Genomic DNA, 22,533 nt, shown 5'->3' with positions numbered 1-22,533 from the left:
CAATATGAAACGTCTTATATGTCTAATATTTTCATCCTCTTCCTTCAGTCAGATAAAAGGGGGTAGGGGGAAGAGGCGCACCTTTGAATTTGGGCAGCTTTTAAAATTGAGCCTTTTGTCATATTTTTAAATAGAACTGGGCCTTATCGTGATATTATTAGCTCCACGTCCACAAGTCCATTGTACAGGAGAGTCTTCTAAATTCGAACGCTCGGGGGGTATTTTTGACATTTCTCACCTCCCAAATTCGAACGATTTTTTCAAAACCAACGAAATTAATGTGAGATTAAATTGTACTTTGAATTAAATTCCCGTACTTTCTCATAAGTTTTAGTGGTAATATACTTCCTTTTATTTTACACGATCATAATGTATGTAAACATTCAGGAAGAAGCACATAAATATGATTTTCAATCATCCAGGAATACAAATTTTTTAACATAACCACACAATTGACATTTTGAATCCAAACGTCGCGTCGTTCGAATTTGAGAGATTCAGATTTAAGAGACTCTACTGTAAATCTAAAGTGCATTATTACAAAGCATTAATTCCTGTTCGAATTAGGAGAAAAAAGTCCAAATTCAAAGGTGCCACACTTCTCCCTTCTTCCTAGTGGTAGTATTAGCTTTTTTGTCGTCGTAATAATTACATTTTTTGGGTGTCAAAAGATATCAACAGTTTTTCATGTTGAATTTATAACTTTTTCACTACATTTTATTTAAGCGTTTACACATTACACCGTTTACACAAATCTTAAAAATGAGTTTTCTTGACGTTTCCTTTGACATTTTTTCCATGTTCTTTTTCATTTGAAATAAAAAATCAAAAATCATTTTGTTTTTAATAATTGATTTCTCATAATGATAATTGGTTGCGGTCACGGCAATAGTGGCCGGACTTTCCGGTTACTTGCGGTTGTGGTCCCCGGGGACCTTTAAAATAAATTTGTAGCTGTGTCGCTCATTGCTGTGTCTTCAGTGAGACACATTGTCTATTTGAAAATCTCTCTCGTATTTCTCGTCACATTTTTCAACCCAGCTAAACTGGATATCCCCTTTGTCCTAAGGCGTTATTTATATGCAAATAGAGTGGCTCGAATTCCCGGAAAAAATGTATGGGTTCCCTGAGTTCCCTGAAAAAATGCATGAGTTCCCGAGTTCCCTGAGAAAATACATGGGTTCCCCGGGTTCCTTAAAAAAAATACATGGGTTTCCCGGGTTCCCTAAAAAATACATGGGTTCTCCTGAAAAAATGTATGGGTTCCCCGGGTTCCCTAAATATATGGGTTCCCCGGGTTCCCTCAAAAAGTATATGGGTTCCCCCGGTTCCCTGAAAAAATGTATGGGTTGCCCAGGTTCCCTGAGAGTTCCCTGAAAAATGAATGGGTTCTTCGGGTTCCCTAAAAAAAAAAGACATGGTTTCTCCGGGTTCCCTGAAAGTTCTCGAGTACCCTGAGAAAATACATGGTTTCCCCTGAAAAAATTTATGGGTTCCCCGGGTTTCCTGAGAGTTCCCTGAAAAATAAATGGGTTCTCCGGGTTCCCTAAAAACATACATGAGTTCCCGAGTTCTCTGAGAAAATACATGGGTTCCCCGGGTTCCCTAAAATAAAAATACATAGGTTCCCCGGGTTCCCTGAAAAAATACATGGCTTCCCTGGGTTCCTTGAAAAAAACGTATGGGTTGCCCGGATTTCCTAAACAAATATATGGGTTCCCCGGGTTCCGTCAAAAAGTATATGGGTTCCCTGAAAAAATGTATGGGTTCCCCGGGTTCCCTGAAAAATGAATAGGTTCCCCAGGTTCCCTGAAAAATGAATGGGTTCTCCGGGTTCCCTAAAAACATACATGAGTTCCCGAGTTCTCTGAGAAAATACATGGGTTCCCCGGGTTCCCTAAAAAAAAAAATACATAGGTTCCCCGGGTTCCCTGAAAAAATACATGAGTTCTCGAGTTCCCTGAAAAAATACATGGCTTCCCTGTGTTCCTTGAAAAAAAAACGTATGGGTTGCCCGGATTTCCTAAACAAATATATGGGTTCCCCGGGTTCCGTCAAAAAGTATATGGGTTCCCTGAAAAAATATATGGGTTCCCCAGGTTCTCGAGTTTCCCGTGAGTTCACTAGTCAGATTGGCTCGAGTTCCCCGAAATGAGTTACCCCTTGCTTTATCCTCCTGGGGCTCAGAGCAGTAAACTGATCTTTCAGTTCGTCCATGCATATTACTGGCTGTCTTTAAATAAAATTAATAATTAAAGCAATAAATAAATAAAGGGACAGATAATCCTAACCGGCTTATGTAGGTGAGATTCTTAACGTGAGCTAGCTCGGAGTGCATGCAAATTCGATTTAGAGCTGAAGTTGGGAGACGCCATTCAGTCATCTTGAATCAAATTCGTGAAATTATGCAAATTTTGTATTTAAACCAAAATATCAAGGATTTGGATGAACTGGCAGAAAAGTGATATATGGGTGAAATGTAGACCAGAATGTTCTCTATAATTTTCCCATAGAACATGATCTCATCGATTACTCAGAAGCCAAGATAAGCGAGGTTTTTTGTTTCTTAACTCGTTTTTTCATCCAGAGTGCCCCAAGTAGTCATTTGTTGAGCTTCAACTATTTCAAAGAATTGTTGTATTTTGTGGGACTTTCCATTTAAAACCCTATTTTAAGTGTCTTGGTGGAGTAGAGCCAGTCAAATTGGCATCTGAGTGATTTCAAAGTGTTTTTATGGGAAAAATCATTTTTTTCACACTTAAACGGCAAAATCGGAGTGATAGCGTAGTCTGAGCGGAAAATGATGTATGGACGAAATGTAGAGACAAATGTGTTCTACAATTGTGTCAAAGTAATCATCAAAATCGGTTTAGCGACAGTCGAGATAATTGAGGTTATGTGATATTGAAATTGGTTTTTCGACTGTGGCGCCCCTGGTGTTGGTCCCACGAAGTTCAAATATTCTAGAAAGTTGTAGCATTTGGTGAGATCTTTCGTTTAAGCCCTCACTCATCAAAATCGGTCACATAGAACCGGAGATATGATTTTTTGAATTTCGTGAACTTTGACCCCTCATATCTCCGGTTCTGTTTTAACCACAGCGCACATACGCACCATTTTGGAAACGTCCTAGACTGGACTACAACATACTAAAATTTCATTAACTTGCACAATGCCGTTTTTGAGAAAAATGACTTTGAATTTCGATGAATTTTGACGCTATCGCAGCGCCACCTGTGGTGACTTTTTGAACTTCCATCTGAAAGTGCTCATCGAGACGAAACCAGAAAGGTAAAATTTAGGTCGCTATGTTAATTAGAACCGGAGATAGAGGCCGGTCAATGTTCGAACTTTGACCCCTTATAGCTCGGGTCAGGGGTTATGGATTGACTTAAGGTTTTTTTTGTTTGATAGGTATAATCAACGGCTACAACATACTAAATTTTCAGCCCGATGCACAATGGAATTTTTGAGTTATTTAACTTTTAAGATTTAAAAATTTTCTTTTTAAAAAAAGCGCCCCTAGCGGTGGTTTTATGAACTTGCGATGTTAGAAGTAGAAGTGGCATTTCACGAGAGCTTTCCAAAAAGCCCTCACTTTTTAAATTCTGACAATTAGAACCGGAGTTATGGCCATTTTAAGAAATTTTTTTTGGACCCTTATAGCTCGGGTCAGGGGGGTCGGGGGACCTTAAGTTTGGTATTGATGGAAAGCTCTAAGGCCCAGCTATAACATACTAAAATTTGAGTCCGCTGAATGCCATAGGGGCGGAGCTATTGAGAAAACAAAAAAAGGGGGGTTTTCAAAATGGTGGAAGGAGGGGTGGGGGGTGGGGGGTCTATGCACCAAGTTGCAATTTTCACCCGATATATAACCTTTGCCGAAAACCGCAAGTCGATATCTTTTTTAGTTTAGGAGCTATTAAGCTCCAAAGAGCGGCCGGCCGGCCGGCCAGCCGGCCGGCCGGCCGGGAACGTAACTTAGCCACATATATATTCGGAATCAGGAAGTGGCGAAACACATTTTGGCCAAATTTGAGGTCGATCGGACGACATGAAATTTTGTTAGGATTATAGTAGGTGAGATTTTGTTAAGAATCTCACCTAATAATAAATTACTGATGGCCCCCATATCTCTACTACACGCGGCTGATCGTTTTTTCTCAGCCGGCTATAAATGCTAAATTTGTCTGAGGTTCTGCTAAATAAATATGCCCAACCCTGCAGAAAGTCAAATTTTGGGTTGGAAAAACATGAAATTTGTTTAGCAAATAAATCAATTTTTCTGGGTTTTTTCTGTGGAAAAATTGGAATTTTGGGGTAGTGTGAGTGAGGATGACCATGTCGATAAAGGAAAAGTCGGAGAGTGAGGAGATTGAATGGAGTCCTGAGGATGAAATTCAGCTGTTCTTTGCACTCGATGGACTGAAGCCTGTTGGCATAAACAAGTACTTTTTCATGGCCTGCATAGCTGACCGGCTGTCGAAGGCCCTAAACCGCGAAGTGTCCACGGAGGCCATCTGGAGCCACCTCAAGACCATGTACAATCTCGATGCTCTGGATGAACTGGAGCCTCTGCCATTTCCCAATGAACAGAAGGAATTTTCCCTTCCGGACGAATTTAGCACTCTGATCTCCAAGAAACGTCAAGATATTGAGGTAGTTTGTGGGCTTTTCTTCGTGTTTTTTGTTTTTCTGTGATATTGAGGCCATTCAGGAGATAATTTTGCAGGAGGCCACCAAGAAATTGGAGACACCAACAAAGGCTGAGGTGGCTAAGGCTGTCGCTAAGCCACCGACTGGAACTTCTCAATCTTCCGGAACCAGCAAAGTTCAGAGCCAAAGTCGTGAATCGCCGGCGGAAAAGAAGGTGGATGTCCCAAAGAGAGCACCCAAGAGAACAAGGGGCTCAGCTTCTCTCGAGTCCAACAGCAGCCCATCGACTACTCCACCTCCTGTTGTCTCCAAGCGCCGCCGAATATGAGCAACTTTCAGTCAGCTCTAGGCTAGAGAGAGCAATCCCTAGAGCCCCTCTCTAGAGCTTATCTAGTGATTGAAAATCCAAATTTTTATCTCCAAAATTTTGTCATATTTTTTATTTGTATTCCTTTGTTCTATTTGCTGAGGAATTAGATGTATGTTTGTATATTTTTAGTTTAATCTTAAAGGCTAATAAATCCTTTTATCCGTAGAAATAATCGTTTTATTCCGCCTGCAGGCTTCAAATTTTCAAGGTGAATAAAATCCAGAAAAATGGTGAATATATAAAGTAGGCGAATGCAGAGTGAAGAACAAGAAGAAAATGTCAACAGTTTATTCTCCAATTTTTTCGCGAAAAAAATGCAATTTCTAGTGAAAAGTGCAATAAAGTGAGATTTTGGGGCGCTTCTAGGGTGTCCCCTGTTGTAAGTGCTGTGGAGAAATCACGGTGAGTGTCTGTTATGTTGCCAAATTGTGTTTTTCCTCATTTCCCAGAGAATTCCCTCCAAAAGTGAGGTTATGTTTATTTGTCAAGAGGGCAGGAAAATCTCTTGCAATTGTGTCGATTTTTGCCATTCACGAGCTAATTTAATTAGAAAATTCTAGATTGTTATGCAAATTAGTGATCTGTGTGAGGGAGTTTTGTGACAAAGAATCACAGAAAAATCTGTGGTAAATCGCAGACTCGGTTGGGTTTTATTTTAGTGTTTCGGGAGTTTTTGAACAGATGAACATGCCAGACAGACAAGTGCTCTCCTTCCATGAAAGCCTCCTGCGGGAATCAGATATTGATCTCCTGAGAGGCCCACATTGGCTCAATGACCAGATAATCTCCTTCTACTTTGAATATCTCGAGAAAGTGATCTACAAGGACATCGAGGAGTTCCTCTTTGTGTCTCCGGAAGTGACTCAGTGCCTGAAAATTGTCTCAAGGAATGAGGCTAGTATCTTTCTCTCCCCCCTAAAAGCCACACAGAGGGATCTCATATTTTTCGCGTTGAATGACAATGAGAATACCTCAGCTGGAGGATCACATTGGAGTCTTCTGGTTCTCTCAAGACCCGAAAACACCTTTTTTCACTTTGACTCATCCTCTGGGAGCAATTTGAGCAGCAGTAGGGTATTCTTTAGTCGCCTGCGAGAGCCCCTGGGGTGTCCGGATGCCGATCTGCAGCAGCACAAGTGCCTGCAGCAATCAAATGGCTATGACTGTGGAATCCATCTGATTTGTGTCACTGACCAGGTGGCCGAATATGCTCGACGAACGGATAGAGTTAGCGGAACCCCGTCAATTTCCTATCAACAGGTCTCTCGGAAACGGAGAGAGATTTTAGAAATTATCCTGGAGCTTGGTGGAGCAATCTAGCCGCAGTGAACAACTACCTGTACCTTCACAAATATTAACAATTTATTTATTAAAAAAAATCCTCGTTAAAAATGAATCCCATCTCCTAAGCGACAATTTCGGGGGCCACCCAGCCTCCGAAGGCACGCTCAAGTTCACAAGCCACAGCCAGGGACAGACGGTCCTGATTCACAGCCGACACCACTTGCAGTCCAATGGGAAGGCCCTCGGAGCCCAGACCCAGGGGACAGGCGGTCGCAGGGAGACCCAAGATGTTGATGATGCCCGTGTAGGAGAAATTGAGGGCCCTCACCAGGGGTTCGTAGTGATACGGTGCCTACAAAATGAGATTCAATAAATTATATTTCCGGTTTAAATTGTGTTCAAATACTAAATTAAAAAAATCAAATAAATTTTCTGTTCATTTAAAAAAAAAGGTTTTTAATACTTCAAAAATTCAAAAGTCTATGAAAAATTGGAAAGGGTAAATAAATTTCATGGAATTTTTCATTTCGATGAAATTATTGAAAATATCGAAAAGCTACAAAAGAATGTCTTGAGGGGTACTTTAAAATACAGCAATTTCCTTTGAATGTTTTTCAATGTATTATTCAATTATAGTTAGAAAAAAAGCATCCCAAGCTTTGCGATATGCTCGAACTTAGATGCTATACCTCAAAAATACTTTCGCATCATTTACCATTTACCGGTTCACAACCGATTAAAAATCACTTATAAATCACTCAAAATATTTCCCAAAATACACCTCAGGAGTAATTTAAATGAATTTTGTATAAAAATTATTTATCGGTTATGAACCGGTTTATTACCGATTCAAAACCGATTGGAACCGGTTCAGTTTTACAGAAAATTCCAAGACCTTTCCAACGACCCCAAACATAATCCCATTCGCTTGATAAATCCGCTCTCTAGTGTCTTTTTAATCTTTGACCTTGAAAAATCGTTATTATGAATGATTCAACGGTATTTTCATCTAAGAACGAAATGTTCGCCTGAGTAATCTCTACAACATATCCAAAAATGAAAAAAAATCGCACGACGCGTTTTCGAGAAATCCCAAGAAACATGGTTTTGAAGGGGAAGGGGATGGGTGGAGGGAAAATGAGGGGCATGTTAACCCATTCAGTCAATGTAACAGAAATACTTGAGATAGAATGTTCATATTTTGGGATTAGTTTCCTACAGATAATAGATGAATTTTTTGAAAAGAAAAAAAAATATCTATTATAGGGGCGCGGGGATTTGCCCTCAAACACACGTCTTAACTAGTCTTAAACGTCTTATAGAGTAACTATCCAAGAAAACAAATTGGCAACCAGAATTCAAATCAGGAAAGAGGAAAGAGGCCAATTTTAACAAATTCGACGGGATGTCGAATTTTTCGTCCGCCATTTTGAGCAAAAATTTTGCATGACCTTCCGCAAAGCAAGAAAACAATAACAAAATGTATTCTCATCTCTGTCGGACTATTTTTCCCAAGTAATTGAAGAACTAAAGTTACTAAAACTCCACTCCCGACAGCAATTTGGATAAAAATTGCCCAGGAATAAATTATCTAAAATCACTCAATTGATATGGTATGATGTATAATACCATGGTAAGGAATGGGTTAACGATCCTTGTGTCGACTTATGGGGGGGTCCCCCGAAGGTCCCAAGTCGCTATCTCTTACCGTTTGGCCACTAGAGCTAACGACAGCCAGGCGGACCGGACAAACAGTGTGACGACATTTCTCAGAAATCGTCTGAAACGTGAAGATTTGTTGACAAAAGTGGTCTCCGGGGGGTGTAAGGTGGTAATTTTGGAGGGTGAAAAATCGAGGGATTACTGCTCTCTCCGTGGAGTTCGAGCAGTAATAGACCACGCCCCTTTCAGGAATATTACAGAGAAAAGTTAACTTTTTTTTATGTGCAATGTTTTTTGAGAAGATTTTGCTGTACGAAGCATAGACGGATCTTAAGATGTCAATTAGTAAAATAAGCTATGGCCTTATAAAATACATTAATTGTAAAAAAGTTGTATGAAGTTTTACAAGTATTGTGGAAGAAGTTCAATTTTTTAAAATCACCTAATTAAAACAAAAATATGAATATAATAATAACCATTAAAAATCCAGAAACAAGGAATCGAAGCTGATTTTAACACTGAAATGCTTTTAGTTTTGAACAATTAATTTAAACAGTTTATTGACAAATTAAACGAAAAAAAACTTTGTTTGTAATCGAAAGCTTATTGAACATCTAGGTATGTTCGAAAAATATTTCGATATCGAATTTTTGAAGGTGAAAAGCTAACCACTTCGGCGGCCAATTTTTCAGTCGATTTGCGTAAATTTGGTTTTTTGTTTATGATCTTGAAATTTTCAACCCAACTCCATCGGACTTAATCGGTCATGAGTCTTTAAAATACCCGTAAACGATATATTTTTCTCGGATTTACTTTTTTGTTTGTATGTTTTTTTTTACTCATATTAAAATATTCTAAAATCTGATCTGCCTTTCTTAAGTAATTTCTTATTTCGGAATGGTGTTTTTTTTAAGTTCATCAATTAATTTATTCGATAGTAAAGCGGTATGTATCAAAAATTATGCGAAAAGATAATACAGGGAGTCCCGGTTTGGGAAAAATCGGAGTGAAAGAATTTGATATGAATTGCTTGCTATTGGGAGCTTATTTGTAAAATAATTTTTGAAATGTCCCTAAATGTATGCAAATATTTTTTACGCGGTAAATTTGAAATGAACTTCTTGTGAACTGTTGGCGCTGAAATTATGCTAAAAATTGGTGCCGAAAATGTCTTGCATATCACGACGTTTCCATAACTTATTCCAAAGATCTCTCCTGCGGCACCCCCTGTACACGGTAAAAAAATTCGGCACATATTTGTTCCAAAACGTAGCTCGTCCACGGACACGGAAAATTTTTGGAATAAATTTGTACCTTCTAGGAGAAACAAAAATATACCCAATATTAGTAACAAATTTGTTCCAAAAGATAGATAGCTCGTCTAGTATAAAATCGTATTCCTCCTCTCACACTCACTCAGTCACCCGTCACCAACAAAGCGAGGAGGACGCCAAATCTGTGACAATTTTTGTGCTACATGGTTTCACTTTTTTAATTCGAGATTCCCTTCCCCTCTTGCTGCCAGTACTTACATATGTTTTCGTCATGAACGCGTCTGTATAAAACACTCTTAAATTGATTTTTATTTGACGTTCCTTATGAACTTTCACCACCGAAATCCATCTCGACTGAAGTATAGGCCTTAACTGCAAGACGAAGTCTTTTACACGAATTTGTTCCCGACAATGGGAACAAAAAGTTCTCCATATGAGTAACAATTTCATTCCAAAAGTTACCTCGTCCACGGACATCGAACATTTTTGGAACAAATATGCTATAGATGTAGGAACAATATTTTTTGAACTTTTAACCTGTGAACTTGAAAAACCGTTATTAGGAATGATTCAACGGTATTTTCGTAAATGGACGAAATGTACGAAAGGAAGGGGTGGGGATAAAATAAGGGAAATGTTAATGGTTCCAGGGTCACCTTACGAGTGAGTCCTTCGAAAGTACTCAGTCTCTACTACGTCTAACCTTTTGATTTGTATAGGTATCATCGGAACAGACTGGCGGATAAATAATATGTCATCAGAAAACTCAAAACTTCAAATTTCCAAAATTATACCAAAATATGAGCCCTTATTGGGTACAAGGAGTCAATATAATATCAATATTATATAAGAGCATTATCCGGAGTTAGAGCAGTAAAATAGAATTAAAAGCTTTTTCTTGCTTACCGCTGTTGGATGAGTTGGATAAATAAATACTCCATCTTCCCCGAGAAGATTTTGCATCTCTTCAAATAACTTTTCTTTCTGATCAGTGAGATATATATGCTTTGCATCTCCATACTTAATCCCTGAATTCTCAAATAGAGCCGTCAAAATCCCAATTAGTGTGTGTTGTGAACGTCCAACAAGCCACTTTAGCAATTCAAACGGAGGGCTGATCTTTCCTGTATACCCAGTGATTTCTTCTTCAAATCCAGGGGCATCCTTGGCTTTCATGTTAGCCAGCCAAATTGGTGCTGATTTTCTCAATTTGTCAAATTTCACTTTTTGCACTTTGGCCTTGAGTGTCGATTGGAAGTGATTCACCACTTTGTGCATGGCAGCTTTGATGTCAGGGTCAACAGGTGTCACTAGATGTCCACCGCCGTCATCAGTTTGATAAAAGATTTTCACACGAGACAAATCAACTGGTTCATCGAGTCGCAATTTGCTGGCATTGTCCCCAGCAATAATTTTTAGCATTGGTTTGAGATCTGTGGCATATCGGGACATGGGTCCGACACCCAAGAAGGATTTTAGATTGTAATCCTGAGGTATAGGGTAGTGTCCTTTGAGGGAAACAATGAATTTTGATGGTTTATGTCCGAAAACTCCATTGAAAAAAGCTGGCATTCTAATTGAGCCACCAATGTCTGATCCTATTCCAAATGGAGAACCACCAGAGGATAATAAACAACCTTCACCGCCACTACTTCCGCCCACAGTTCGATTTGTGTCATATGCATTTCGACTTATGCCATGGTTATTGTTGTAACTCTCCCACCTATGAATTAATTAGATTTATGAAGAATTAATAACACTTTCATTTATTCGCATCACGATGGAATTTGTTTATACTTTTGAAATGTTATTAGGCATTTGAGAGTGCTAAAAATATATCTGACTTTGTCACGATTAGGTCATCCTAAATGGATGTATAATAGAAATTTAAAAGTTGTTCTCCAAAACAATCCAAACTTCTTCAATGAATCTATAGCTAATCTTAGATTCTCTGATTTCTGCATTTTATTTAATGCTGAATGGATTAAAAATTTACAAAATCGAATTGTTTAATATCTAAAAAGTTAAATAGCATTATCTGAATTTTATACAGGATTAAGATTAAAGCTTTCTTCAATTATTTCGGGATTGTAATATACCATAATTAGTCAATTTTACTCAACCTTTCTTAAAAGGTTTAGATTGGTTTAGATGCTCTTAATGAAAAACTTATAGGGAAAAGTACTCTAACTTCGAACGTTCATGCCTACGAATATTCTTTTAGTTTTTCTAAGAGACTTACACATTTCTATTAAATATTAGTTGGCTTATCATCAATTGTTGATAATTCCGTGATAATTTAGTGTAAATCTCTTACGAAAAACAAAAGGTGTTCACATTATTCGAAAGCATGAACGTTCGAAGGGAGAGCATTTTCCCTCATGTTGAGAAACATTGTAACTGCTCAATTTCCACGAGAGAACAGTGTCCACTATCCAAGTTTATCTTCACATTCTCATAATCCTACCTTACAAACGGTAAGAGATATCAACTTCTAGTCTTTGGTGACCCCCCCCCACAAGTCAACATTCTCTAGCGAATTAACTTACCCAAATTACCCTCCATCGTTCCTAATTCGCCATTTTTAGTTATGTTAAAATTGGCTTAGGTGATTTCGTTAATTTTTGGAAATGTTTTGGAGGTTGTCCAGCTGAACATTTCGTCCATGGACTGGACACCTTTCTCTAGTTAAATCATGATCTTGAATTATTCAAGATCAAAAGTCAACCACCATGAAAGGCCTATTTTTCAACCAATTTGGACAAATTAGGATATTTTAGAAAGGTTATGAAATTTCAAATCAGACTGCATTGATCATAATTGGCAATGAACTGATAGATCGCGAACGAATATCATATGCACCAAAAATCGATTTTCGTGGACGGCCGTTCCGTCCGTCGTATAGGGTATGCGTGCCAAATTTCGGCATAGTTGCATGCAAGCGTCAAAGTCTCAAGTTTGAAATGTTATATTTTTAATACAAATAGATTTTTTTATTCCTTCTTCTTAAGAAGTGTTGTTTGGAACCTTGTAGACAGTTTGCCGTCTTTATTTGCTCTAAAATCATTCTTAATATATTTTAAAATGAATAAAAGTATAGACATAGCTTTGCTGCCCTATTTCGGCCACCTTCATTCTCATAGTTCCTTGCCCTTCGGGAATTTCTCCCAACGCCTTTTTTACGTCATATCGTTTGTTGAAGATACATTTTTTTGTTATTTTTTGCATTATATAATCTCTAGAGTATGTAAAAACTAAAATCTCATGGAATTTTGAGGTAGACAAAAGGTGGCCGGAATTGCAAGCTGGCCGGAATTTGGCACACTTACCCTAACCACTTCTAGAAAGAGAACGGAGAGAGATATCAAGAAACGCTTTTCGGCAAAGGTTATATATAGATAGAGGGCAAGAAGTAGGTGATATTAGATCCACCTCCCCCATCCCACCTACCGCTATTTTGGACCACCCAGAAAATTTTGTTTTCTCAATAACTCAGCCCTTATGGCATGAATCGGTTTCAAATTTTAGTATGTTATAGCTGGAACTATTACAGCTTTCGATTAGAAACAAATTAAGCCCCTGCAAGCCGCCTAACTTGAGCAATAAGGGGTCCAAAATTTATTTTTCAAAGGACAATATCATCGGTTCTAATTGCCATAATTTGAAAAAAATTGGTGTTTTGGAAAGCTCTCGTTAAATACTACAACCCTTATGACACCTCAATTTTATCCGATTTAATTGAACGTCCGATTAATTGAAAGATCGATTTTTAAAAATTAGATGCTGATTTTTTCTAAATTTTAATATGTTGTAGCCGTTGTAGTTGAGGTCGAGACCTTTCTAACGGTGGATCGCTCTCCTTTCTCGATGTTCCCTGACCTGAGCTATAATCAAAAATATCTTGAATGGACTGCATTTTCGGTGTTTATGAAACAATTTCGATGACATATCGGTGTTTTGTCTAATAACGAGACCTTTCCAACGATTGGCTACATTCGTTCCCACTCTACCTCAATGTACCCCAACCCTTACTGAAATGAACCGGACTCTACCTCTAATGTATATTAACCGATTTCAATGAACTTTTTTCTTTTGTTAGTCTTCTGTACTCAAACTATTTAAAATAAAAACTGGTCAGTGATAAGCCCAGATAACCTTATGATGGCTGAAATTCTTTACAGGACACCTCGGACGGATTGCTTGCAACTCAGAATACTTAAAAATTCGAATTTTATTCGAATTTCACAAATAAAGAATCGCGTCGAGAAATCGTAGGAGCTGTTTTCGAAATAAACCAAAAAATATGGTTTCGGTGGGAAACGATGGGGTGGAATGGGTGGAATGAAAAAGAAAAAAAATGTTCGGAGAAATGTTTTTTTTATCCTTTTCCGAAGACTAGAAGTTGTTATTTCTCATTGATTAAGCTCCAGGACAGTGGAAAGTTTGAAAAAAAAAGCCGCCGGATTCTTATAAAATAAAATGATTTACTAAAAGATATGAGTGAGATTTTACCAAAGATTGAGGTTTAAGAGTAAAATTATTGGATACAGTGTAACACAATGCCGAAATACATTAAATATAAACAGAAATAAATGTAAACCACAATGAAGGAATACACATTTATTAATGGAATTCTCGCAATTTAGATAAACGTCAAAAACAGTCTACCACCGCGTGCAAAATAATGTTTCACTTTCACGTATACCATGGCAATGAAAGAAAAATAAACCACGTTGTGTTTTTTATTGACTTTCTAATTTCGCAAAGACAAATGGGAGAATCAACAAATTACATCCTAATTTGGTTTTTGATCGATAAAGACGAGATTAAATGCGACAAGTAAATATTGAATAGGGGAAGAGGTGATACAAAGTTTAAGTGCTTTTTGGGAAATTGGGGATAAACGCCACATCTCAATAAAATGTAACTTAATTGCGAAAATACAATTATCAGGGGAGTTTTAATTCCGCGGTGTTTTCCTTTCCCATGGGAAATTAGCCGGAAAACTTTTACATTCTCTTCAAGTTTACTCACACCGAGGTTATTTGCGGAAACAATTTTTCTTACACTACAAATTTCACTTTTCGATTTTGAAGTCATAAAGAATTTCTTTTTGTTTTTAGAGAAAAAGAAAAACTTGTTACAATTTCTGTCGTTGATTCTTTTCTTATTTTGTATGGCATTGACATGTTTAAAGTGAGGGGAATTTTCTGTAAACAATTTTATGTGATTGCACATAAAATTTCCGAAAATAGATTAATTGGTATTTGGTATATATAAGATTTTCCAGAAAAGTGGGAAATATATTCATGAACTTACCACATACAACATTCACTCGTATTTGTGATGGCTAATGGAATGGCTCCAGCTTCTCGCATCAAATGAATTGCTTCGGAATCTTCTTCAGCTCTTGTATTGCATCTTGCTCGGATTCCTGCGGTATTGAGGAGTCCTTTGACGCCAATACAATCCTTTGTAGTAATTGGAACTCCCAGATAAGGTTTTATCTTTTCCAGTTCACTCTCGGAATATTGGCCGGATTCTATTAACTTATCCACTGCAGCGGCATCTTTCAATGCTTCCTCAAAACGCCGATCAACGACGCAATTTAAAATAGGATTTACTTCATTTATTCGATCAATAAAAGATTTTACCACATCAACACTCTTAACCTGCAATTAAAAAAAATAATTAAACATAATTTTTAATTGTGGAAAAAATTATGAAGGGGGTCATTGAGTATTGGAACGCAATATCTCAAATTGTTTGGTCCCTATTTCCGGATTATTTAATAAAGGATAATTATAGTTAAAAGTAAAAGTCGACTGAAGCATTCGATTACCGGTATATTTCCTATATTGATTAAGAATTTAAGACTCTTAAAATGTAATGCACTTTCACTTATTCGATTCTTTACATTGAGAAAAAAAGAGGGTGCGATTAACTATTTTTTTCTCATAACTTTAACACTTTTTAGGTGTAAAAATATATCAACATTTTTTAATGTTAATTTTACACCTTTTTAAGGGTAAAATTAACATGAAAAAGGGTAACTTTAACCCCCAATACCCCTAAAAAGGGTAATATTTACACCGATTTTGGATCAATACTGCAGGGTAAAATTAACATTTCCGGAATGTTATTTTAACTTTTTCGGATTTCTCTCAGTGTTAAGAATCAAATTACTTTTTAATTCATGCAGCAGTTAAATTTGAAAAAAAAGAACGTTTTCTAAAAGTTTTTCATCATTAAGAATTTTTCAGGAAATTTACAAAATTTAGGAAATTTCATATGAGTATCTATGTAGCGTACACAGCGATATGGTGATGAACAAAAACTCATTGGATTTTAAAAAGGTTCACGCTCGAATTTCTCTGTAATTAGGATGACAATTCGATCTAAATTGCCAAAATTTGAGAGAGTTTACTGTAAATTCAATCTTGATCAAATTGATTGATAAATAAATTCCATAGACGTTTTTTACTTTATTTTTGAAAAAAAATCCAAGATAGTACACATTAGTAATCGAATAATGATAATTTTTTGGTAAAATGATTCCCCTCTAATATTCAATGTGTTCGAACAATACAATATAAACTTACCTTTCCAGTCCGAATTTTCTTTGCCAATGACGTGGCGGATTCCAGTAGAGTTAGATCCTTTATTGGAGGCATAGAACCACCCTTGGATCCAAATAAAAATCTCATTATGCCTCGTACAACAATAACAATGAATCTATGAATGAGATTCACAGACACTTTGACGATTGATGTCGCCTTGTGTGCTTCATCATCACCAATGGTGTTCATTTTGGTGAAGCGATTGATAAGGGAAGTGAAACAATTAGTAGGGGATGAACTTAAAAATTTGGAGAATTTTCTCAGTTTATTCTTCAGTTTGGCCTTCAAGCGCATCGATACTTGTCTTTCCTAAATCTTCAGTTTCTTCTGTTTTACACTTTGAGCGGTCGGTGGTAGATTAAATCCCTGTTATTGTGTTTTTGGCACTTTAAAAACTAAGGAACTGAAAATAAATAAAAGAATGATTGAATTAGTTATTATTGTCAAATATGAATAAAATAAAAAGGGGTTTTCGAAAAGGATCATAAAGTACCTATGGTGCAAAATTGTACATTTAACTCAATAACTTCGGTAAGAAATTCTAAAGACACAACTTAAATTCGGAGATTTGTACTCGCTCTATCTTCTAAAGATAAGTGAAATCAGAATCTCAGACAATACGGGGTTATCTTTGAGATTCAAATAAGAATTGAGTTAATAAAATATTTTATGAATTATTGTTCTTTTTAATAATTTAATTAGTCTATTAAAGCACGTGATATCAAAAATGGTTTCTTTTTCTGAAGTTTATTTTATTTCGCTTTTTTTGTGAGCATTCTATCATATTAAGGTTTTTAGATTACTTATATTTAATAAGAAATAAAAACTGTTTTTTTTTTACTTTATGAATATGTGCATAAAGTATTCTTCCTAGTTCCTGATGTTCGACAAAAAATGTATATAAAAAATCTTTTAAAAATCAGGATCGACACTTTCAAAAATTTCTCTTGATCTTTATACTAGGTCCTCAACTATTTTTTAAAAATATTTTTGACAATTAAAGATGGAAAATGTTTAGAGAAATACAAAAACTAGTTTATTTTAATAAACTAGTACTATAATAATAAACTATAAATATAAATAAACTATACACTATAAATACTCTGGCATGGATTAAATACATGGATACCTCAATAATAAATAAATAAATAAATAAATGGATCAAATCCATTATTCCATCCAAATTTTTATTTCCTCAAAAATGATGAATTAGTACTCAGGCACAACATGAGATAGCAACTATAACAGTTAATGATCGGGAGGAGATAGGTTTAATACTAAACCTACTGACCGTTTTTGGTCGTTTTTCTTACAGCCTAGACACACTAACGACTTAAGCCGAGAGACGACTTAGTGGAAAATTATGGAAATGCTGTTTAACCATTATTTCTAATATAATTACACTAAGCCGTCTCTCGGCTAATCCTCAAGTCTGTCAAGGCCCTTAGCACGCTCGATCAAATGACAGTAGGGTAGCAATCCTACCCTAGTAAGGTAGGATACTCAACAAATATTTCTTTAAAAAGAAGAAAAAATTAAAATTTAAACACTGAAAAATATATTACATGCATATTTTAAGAAATTTATAAAGTTTTATAGTGACGTTGTACCGTTTAAAAATATGCAAATTTTAGAAAGCTTTTAAACCGGTCAATTTGACCGGGTCTTGGTTGGTTTAGTGTTAAAGAATAACACGGGGGTAGTAGCACATCTTATTTTCGCTTTTGATATTATCTTAGACCATAAAAATGCAATAATACAATATCAGTCGCTTGCGTTTTTTGACTGATTTTGGTTGGTTTTCGAGCAATACGTGATCGAAATTGATCGGAAATGATGTTTATTCATAGTATCGCTCCGTTTAAGCAAATCGTATTGTATGATTCCCCGTCGATCAAATCAAACGCTTAGCATTGTTTTTCTCTCAAAGAGATTTGGCCGTACTTTCGATGATAAGAAAAAGCTACGATATTTTGAGTTTGGAATACTCAAGCAATACCCCTTTTACCTCGCTTACGAATTCGATGCTGAAAACTTTTTCTTTAGTACAGCAAAGGCAAAACTTCGAAAGTCGATTTTTGAATTTTTCTTTGTGTTCCGTCAAGCCGTTAAGCCCCAAATTTTTCTCCATTTGGAATTTTTCCACGGCATGTAAATACTTGAAAATACTTTGACGAATCATATTTAATTCTTATAAAAGTTAATTGTATAATTTTCTTCCAGAAACCCTTTCAGATCGGCGACATCAATGGTTTTCGGTCCTTTTGTCCTCTGCTTCGAAATCACCTTTTTTGAGACGTTTAAATTGTTTAAACTGATTTTCTCAGGTATAGTTTTCGAATGTGCATGTTCGCTGTAGGTGTCTTTAACTAAATAAGGCACTTTAACTTGATTTTTTTTACTCAAGTTAATGTCCAAAAGTACCACTCCCCGCAATTACTGTTTTTAAATCTGAGTTTATAGAAAATAATCCTTACTTGCAATATCTATCGGTATTGTAATTGGTTATTGTGAACAGATGATTAACCTATAAAATAAATGCAACTTCAAGCATGTGTGCCGACTATATGTGTTGTTAGCATGACTTATGTCTGATGATGATTAATTAAATTCGAGTTATACTCTGTCCCGGGATTATGCACATTTTCGGGACCGAAAAAAAACGCGCGAAATAGCATTACGCATCGAGAAAATTTGCATACCCTCAGGGGCTTTCTTTTGAATAAATCGGCCGTAGATCGAATTTCGCGCGGAGTAAAAGTAGTTAAAACAAGAGGATTCAACTTTTAGTACAAATGCATTAACAAACAGTACTTTTTGGCCAGAGTTTTTCAAGAAGTGGTCAGAATATTTAAAAATTTTACCCTAATAAAAGAAATTAAAGTTGTATTCCGAAAAAGAAAAGAAGCACAGTGCTTTCAAATTTACCACGTTGCAACATAGTATATAGTTAGGCGTATTTAAAAAATTCATAAATTGACTCCCAATGGCATAGGCAAACTTGCATAATTGTATGTGCATAATTCTGTCAGGTGGGTCAGGTGCATAATCCCGAAGTGCATAATGCTGAGACTGAGTGTACGACTTCTACGCGTAAAGCGGTCTTCAGACTAAAAGTTTAGCCTAGTACCCAAAGGTCTCAAAATCCTAAATAGCGATCAATTTTATTGCTTTTTGAGAACCTAATAAGGTCATTTATCTGTAACAATCCAAAAAATTGGAAATGATAAGAAGTAAGAGCAATTAAGCCATATAGCTAAGTCTTAGGTCTGAAGCGGGTATAAGCTTCAATACTAAATTTTGAGGTAAATTCTTCATTAAGTGACAGGCCTTTGAGTCAAATTGTAGAAGGGGCACAACCTAAATTTATTTTTGGGTCCCGGTCAAAATCCCGAAAGACAAAATCCCGAAAGCCAAAATCCCGAATGGGCCAAAATCCCGAATTCTTAAAAATGTCATAGCTACTCCTACGATTGCACCCGCGCTTGCTGGAGGCAAAGGGAAACTTTTTGTGTCTTATGAAATTATTCTAAACATTTTTCCCCATATAATTTCATCCCTTTCAGGATTTTGAACATTCGGGATTTTGGCTTTCGGGATTTTGGCGTTCGGAATTTTGGCTTTCGGGATTTTGGCTGCCACCGTTATTTTTGAGTGCAGATTATTTAGGAAGCCTTATGTTATCATTATGCCCTCTCATGACTTTCGGTTTTGTGTGTCAAATAGCGTGTTTAAAGAGTATTGACAATGCATTTTGAGTGAATTCTACTTGAAACTATAGTGCCAATTTTTTAATACTACATTCTAAAAGTCATGTAGTGGCAGGCAAGAAGCAATTTCAACCATTTGAAGCTATCATATAATCTTAATTGATTGGATTTTTAAAGCGACTTCCAGCGGAAAAACATCATTATGATAGCTTGTTAGAAAATTGCAAATATGCTCTCGTAATGTTGCTTTTTATAGTTTTTTTTTTTCATATTTCATTATAGAACACCTGGCACACCCTGTATCTTTCTTAAAAGATCCTCAAATACTTAAGCAAAAGCCTCTATCTGGACTTTCAACCCATTCAAGAGTTGTGTGTTAATTTTTATCGCGTAAAATTCTCTGTAGTTGACTTCAAGACATAAGCTGTAAATTAATCATTTGACTTAAAAAGCATCTAAAGGGGCAAAAACACAGTGAGAGAGAGTCAACAATTGAAGTTGAATAAACATGCGAATGATATTAACAGTCAGAGAATATTGCACAAAATTGAGAAAAGTATGTGAGAGGATTATTTGTGGAGAATGACTCAATGAATATTTTTGTGACTGTAAATATAAATATAATATTTTCTGTCTGATAAAACATGCATATCACGGTAAATATCTGTTGTGAATTCCCTGATATTATATGTAGATTGATGTATAAAGGAATTCCTCTAAAGGGAATTTTATCAATTAATGTGCCACCATTGAATTCACTTCAATTCACAATATAATTCAATTTTGCATATGGAATAACATCACTTTATCGGTTTCTATGTGATAATGGTTTGTCTAAATAAGAGAAAAAATCTCTTTATAAGCATTTATCGCTGGACTGTTTTTTTTCTTCCAACTCTATTTAATTAACAGATAAAAGGAAGGCCACATATCTGCTGCAAAACATTCAAATATTGTAAAAATTGTTTTAATGAGCCTTAAGCTTTTCTAAAGCTTTGAGAGAATAATAAAGCTTTAATCATTTTTGTCTGAAGCGGTATATACAGAAAACAATTAGTTAGAACTAGTACAGACAGTATAATCCTAATTCTAATTGTGTCAAAAAGTCTTCATTCTTTCAAACATACTTTTAATATTTCGGGAGTTGCCAAATAACTCAATAACTTGGATGTCGAAGTACGTAATCCACTATTTATTCCATTCAATTAATAATTAATTCATGAGACAATGGAGACAACATTTCCTTTGGGCATATTACAACATGAGTAGTGTACAAATTGTGATTAATATTGATGTTAAAAGGTGGAAATTAATATTTAATTTCTATTCTCACATGAACTTTATGGTCAATTTTAATCATTCTACTGTCACTATTAATTTTTAGAACGTTACGCAAGTTTCTGAGAAATTTCTCAAGGGTGGTTTTATCGGCGACTAAATTTTGTGTCAATTTTTTTTTTTCGAGATAGAGAGTGTGTGTAATGTTGTATTTCCGATCATATTCTAACACGATGTATCTTCCAATTGTGTTGAAATTTCTGCGCAAACACATGCACGCTCTAATGAATGGTTAGGTGAGAGTATGATATAAACATTTGAGAGTTAAAAAAGAGTGGCTTGAGGAGTGACAAAGAAAATCTCTCAGGAAGATGGAAAGATACTGTGTTGTATGTTGGAACATAACAATGAATTGAAATGGTCTTGTTACACCTTTCCGTGATTCTCGTGATTTCATTTTTTTAATGAACATTGTTTGGATTAACACCTTTTTCTGCACTTCACTTGAGTTTTTTGCACGACCTTTGCACGAAAAAAAAACTTATTAAGATTTGTTTAATGGAAAAGTTTAGCAAGAAGAAAACTTGAATTTGTGAGGTCAACAGAGAAGTTAACTATTTCATTTTGTTGATGCAACAATATACGAACCGGTTGATGGAGGGACATGGAGGCTACAGATGTAGGAATCGAAGTGGAAAATCCATAAAATAGTTTTAAACGGAGAGCAACGTGAAATGATGGGCGTCGTACGAGTAGAACCACATCACTACTTAAATATTCGTGAGCATCGTGTTGTATTCGTCGCGATTGAAAGTTAGCAGCTGATATGAAAGCATATTGTGTCATACTCTTCATCAACATTGGTCGTATTGCGGCTGTCTCGCGTTTTACTGCGAGTTTTATCGACCGGTTAGAAAAGAGAGAGGGAGAAAGAGAAGTGGTTGTTTTCCTCTTTCAATTGATACACGGTTAAAAATCTCATCGGTAGATTCTACGGTGTTATAATTTTCTGTAGGATCCTTTCACTTTTCACAAGATATATTGAACAAAGTATTTTTGTGCATAATAAAGAAAGTATTAGGGTAAGTGTGCCAAATTCCGGCCAGTTTGCAATTTCGGCCACCTTTTTTGTTCCTCGAATTTCCATGAACTTTTAGATTTTACGTACTCTAGAGATTATACAATGCAAAAGAATAACAAAAAATGTAGCTTCGACAAACGAGATGACGTGAAAAAGATATTGGAAGAATTCCCGAAGGGCAAGGAACTATGAGAATGAAGGTGGCCGAAATAGGGCAGCAAAGCTATGTCTATACTTTTATTCATTTTAAAATATATTAAGAATGATTTTAGAGTAAATAAAGACGGTAAACTCTTTACAAGGTTCCAAGCAACACTCTTACAAAAGAAAGAATAAAAAAATCAATTTGTATTTAAAATATTACATTTCAAACTTGAGACTTTGACGCTTGCATGCAACTATGCCGAAATTTGGCACACTTACCCTATGTAGTTATACGTACAGTATCGGCCAAAAGATTCCTTACAAAGTTATATTCCAGAGATCAGATGGAAAAATTGTAGAAGAAAAATACTTTTTAACATTTTTCGTTTTGCAAATGAGTTGCCTGTTTTCCATAGATGTAATTTATGTATTTAAAAGAAATAATAATTTTATT

General features: G+C 35.9%; 4 protein-coding genes across 5 annotated transcripts in view; 3 read left to right on the top strand and 1 right to left on the bottom strand.

Moving 5' to 3' along the window:
• Nucleotides 1-4,217: 4,217 nt before the first annotated feature.
• LOC129803868 (MRG/MORF4L-binding protein) lies at nucleotides 4,218-5,195 on the top strand. 2 transcript variants are annotated; one of them, XM_055850689.1, is made up of 2 exons: nucleotides 4,218-4,659; nucleotides 4,733-5,195. In XM_055850689.1, the coding sequence occupies exons 1-2, from the start codon at nucleotides 4,336-4,338 to the stop codon at nucleotides 4,982-4,984; spliced, it is 576 nt and encodes a 191-aa protein (XP_055706664.1). In that variant the 5' UTR covers nucleotides 4,218-4,335; the 3' UTR covers nucleotides 4,985-5,195. The 2 variants fall into 2 exon arrangements, with proteins under 2 accessions (XP_055706664.1, XP_055706663.1); XM_055850688.1 differs by having other exon boundaries at nucleotides 4,718-5,195.
• A 71-nt stretch (nucleotides 5,196-5,266) lies between these two features.
• LOC129803862 (cytochrome b5 reductase 4) overlaps nucleotides 5,267-22,533 on the top strand; it is a 105,804-nt gene continuing 88,537 nt past the window's right edge. Inside the window, exon 1 of the mRNA XM_055850680.1 lies at nucleotides 5,267-5,428. The gene's annotated coding sequence lies outside the window, so the exon portion shown is untranslated. The remainder of the gene's footprint in view (nucleotides 5,429-22,533) is intronic.
• Nucleotides 5,423-6,761, top strand: LOC129803867 (sentrin-specific protease 8). The gene has a single exon (XM_055850687.1). The coding sequence runs from the start codon at nucleotides 5,708-5,710 to the stop codon at nucleotides 6,344-6,346; it is 639 nt and encodes a 212-aa protein (XP_055706662.1). The 5' UTR covers nucleotides 5,423-5,707; the 3' UTR covers nucleotides 6,347-6,761.
• On the bottom strand, nucleotides 6,367-21,635 carry LOC129803863 (fatty-acid amide hydrolase 2-B). Its single transcript, XM_055850683.1, has 5 exons — nucleotides 21,503-21,635; nucleotides 15,849-16,269; nucleotides 14,566-14,918; nucleotides 10,153-10,969; nucleotides 6,367-6,662 (listed from the first exon to the last, which is right to left on the bottom strand). Exons 2-5 carry the CDS (start codon nucleotides 16,158-16,160, stop codon nucleotides 6,432-6,434), a joined length of 1,713 nt encoding a protein of 570 aa, XP_055706658.1. The 5' UTR covers nucleotides 16,161-16,269; nucleotides 21,503-21,635; the 3' UTR covers nucleotides 6,367-6,431.

Source organism: Phlebotomus papatasi, chromosome 2 (genome assembly GCF_024763615.1).
Source record: "Phlebotomus papatasi isolate M1 chromosome 2, Ppap_2.1, whole genome shotgun sequence".
In the NCBI taxonomy this organism is placed as follows: domain Eukaryota; kingdom Metazoa; phylum Arthropoda; class Insecta; order Diptera; family Psychodidae; genus Phlebotomus; species Phlebotomus papatasi.
The sequence above is the reverse complement of the archived record's forward strand: the minus strand, read 5'-3'. Positions and strand labels throughout refer to the sequence as shown.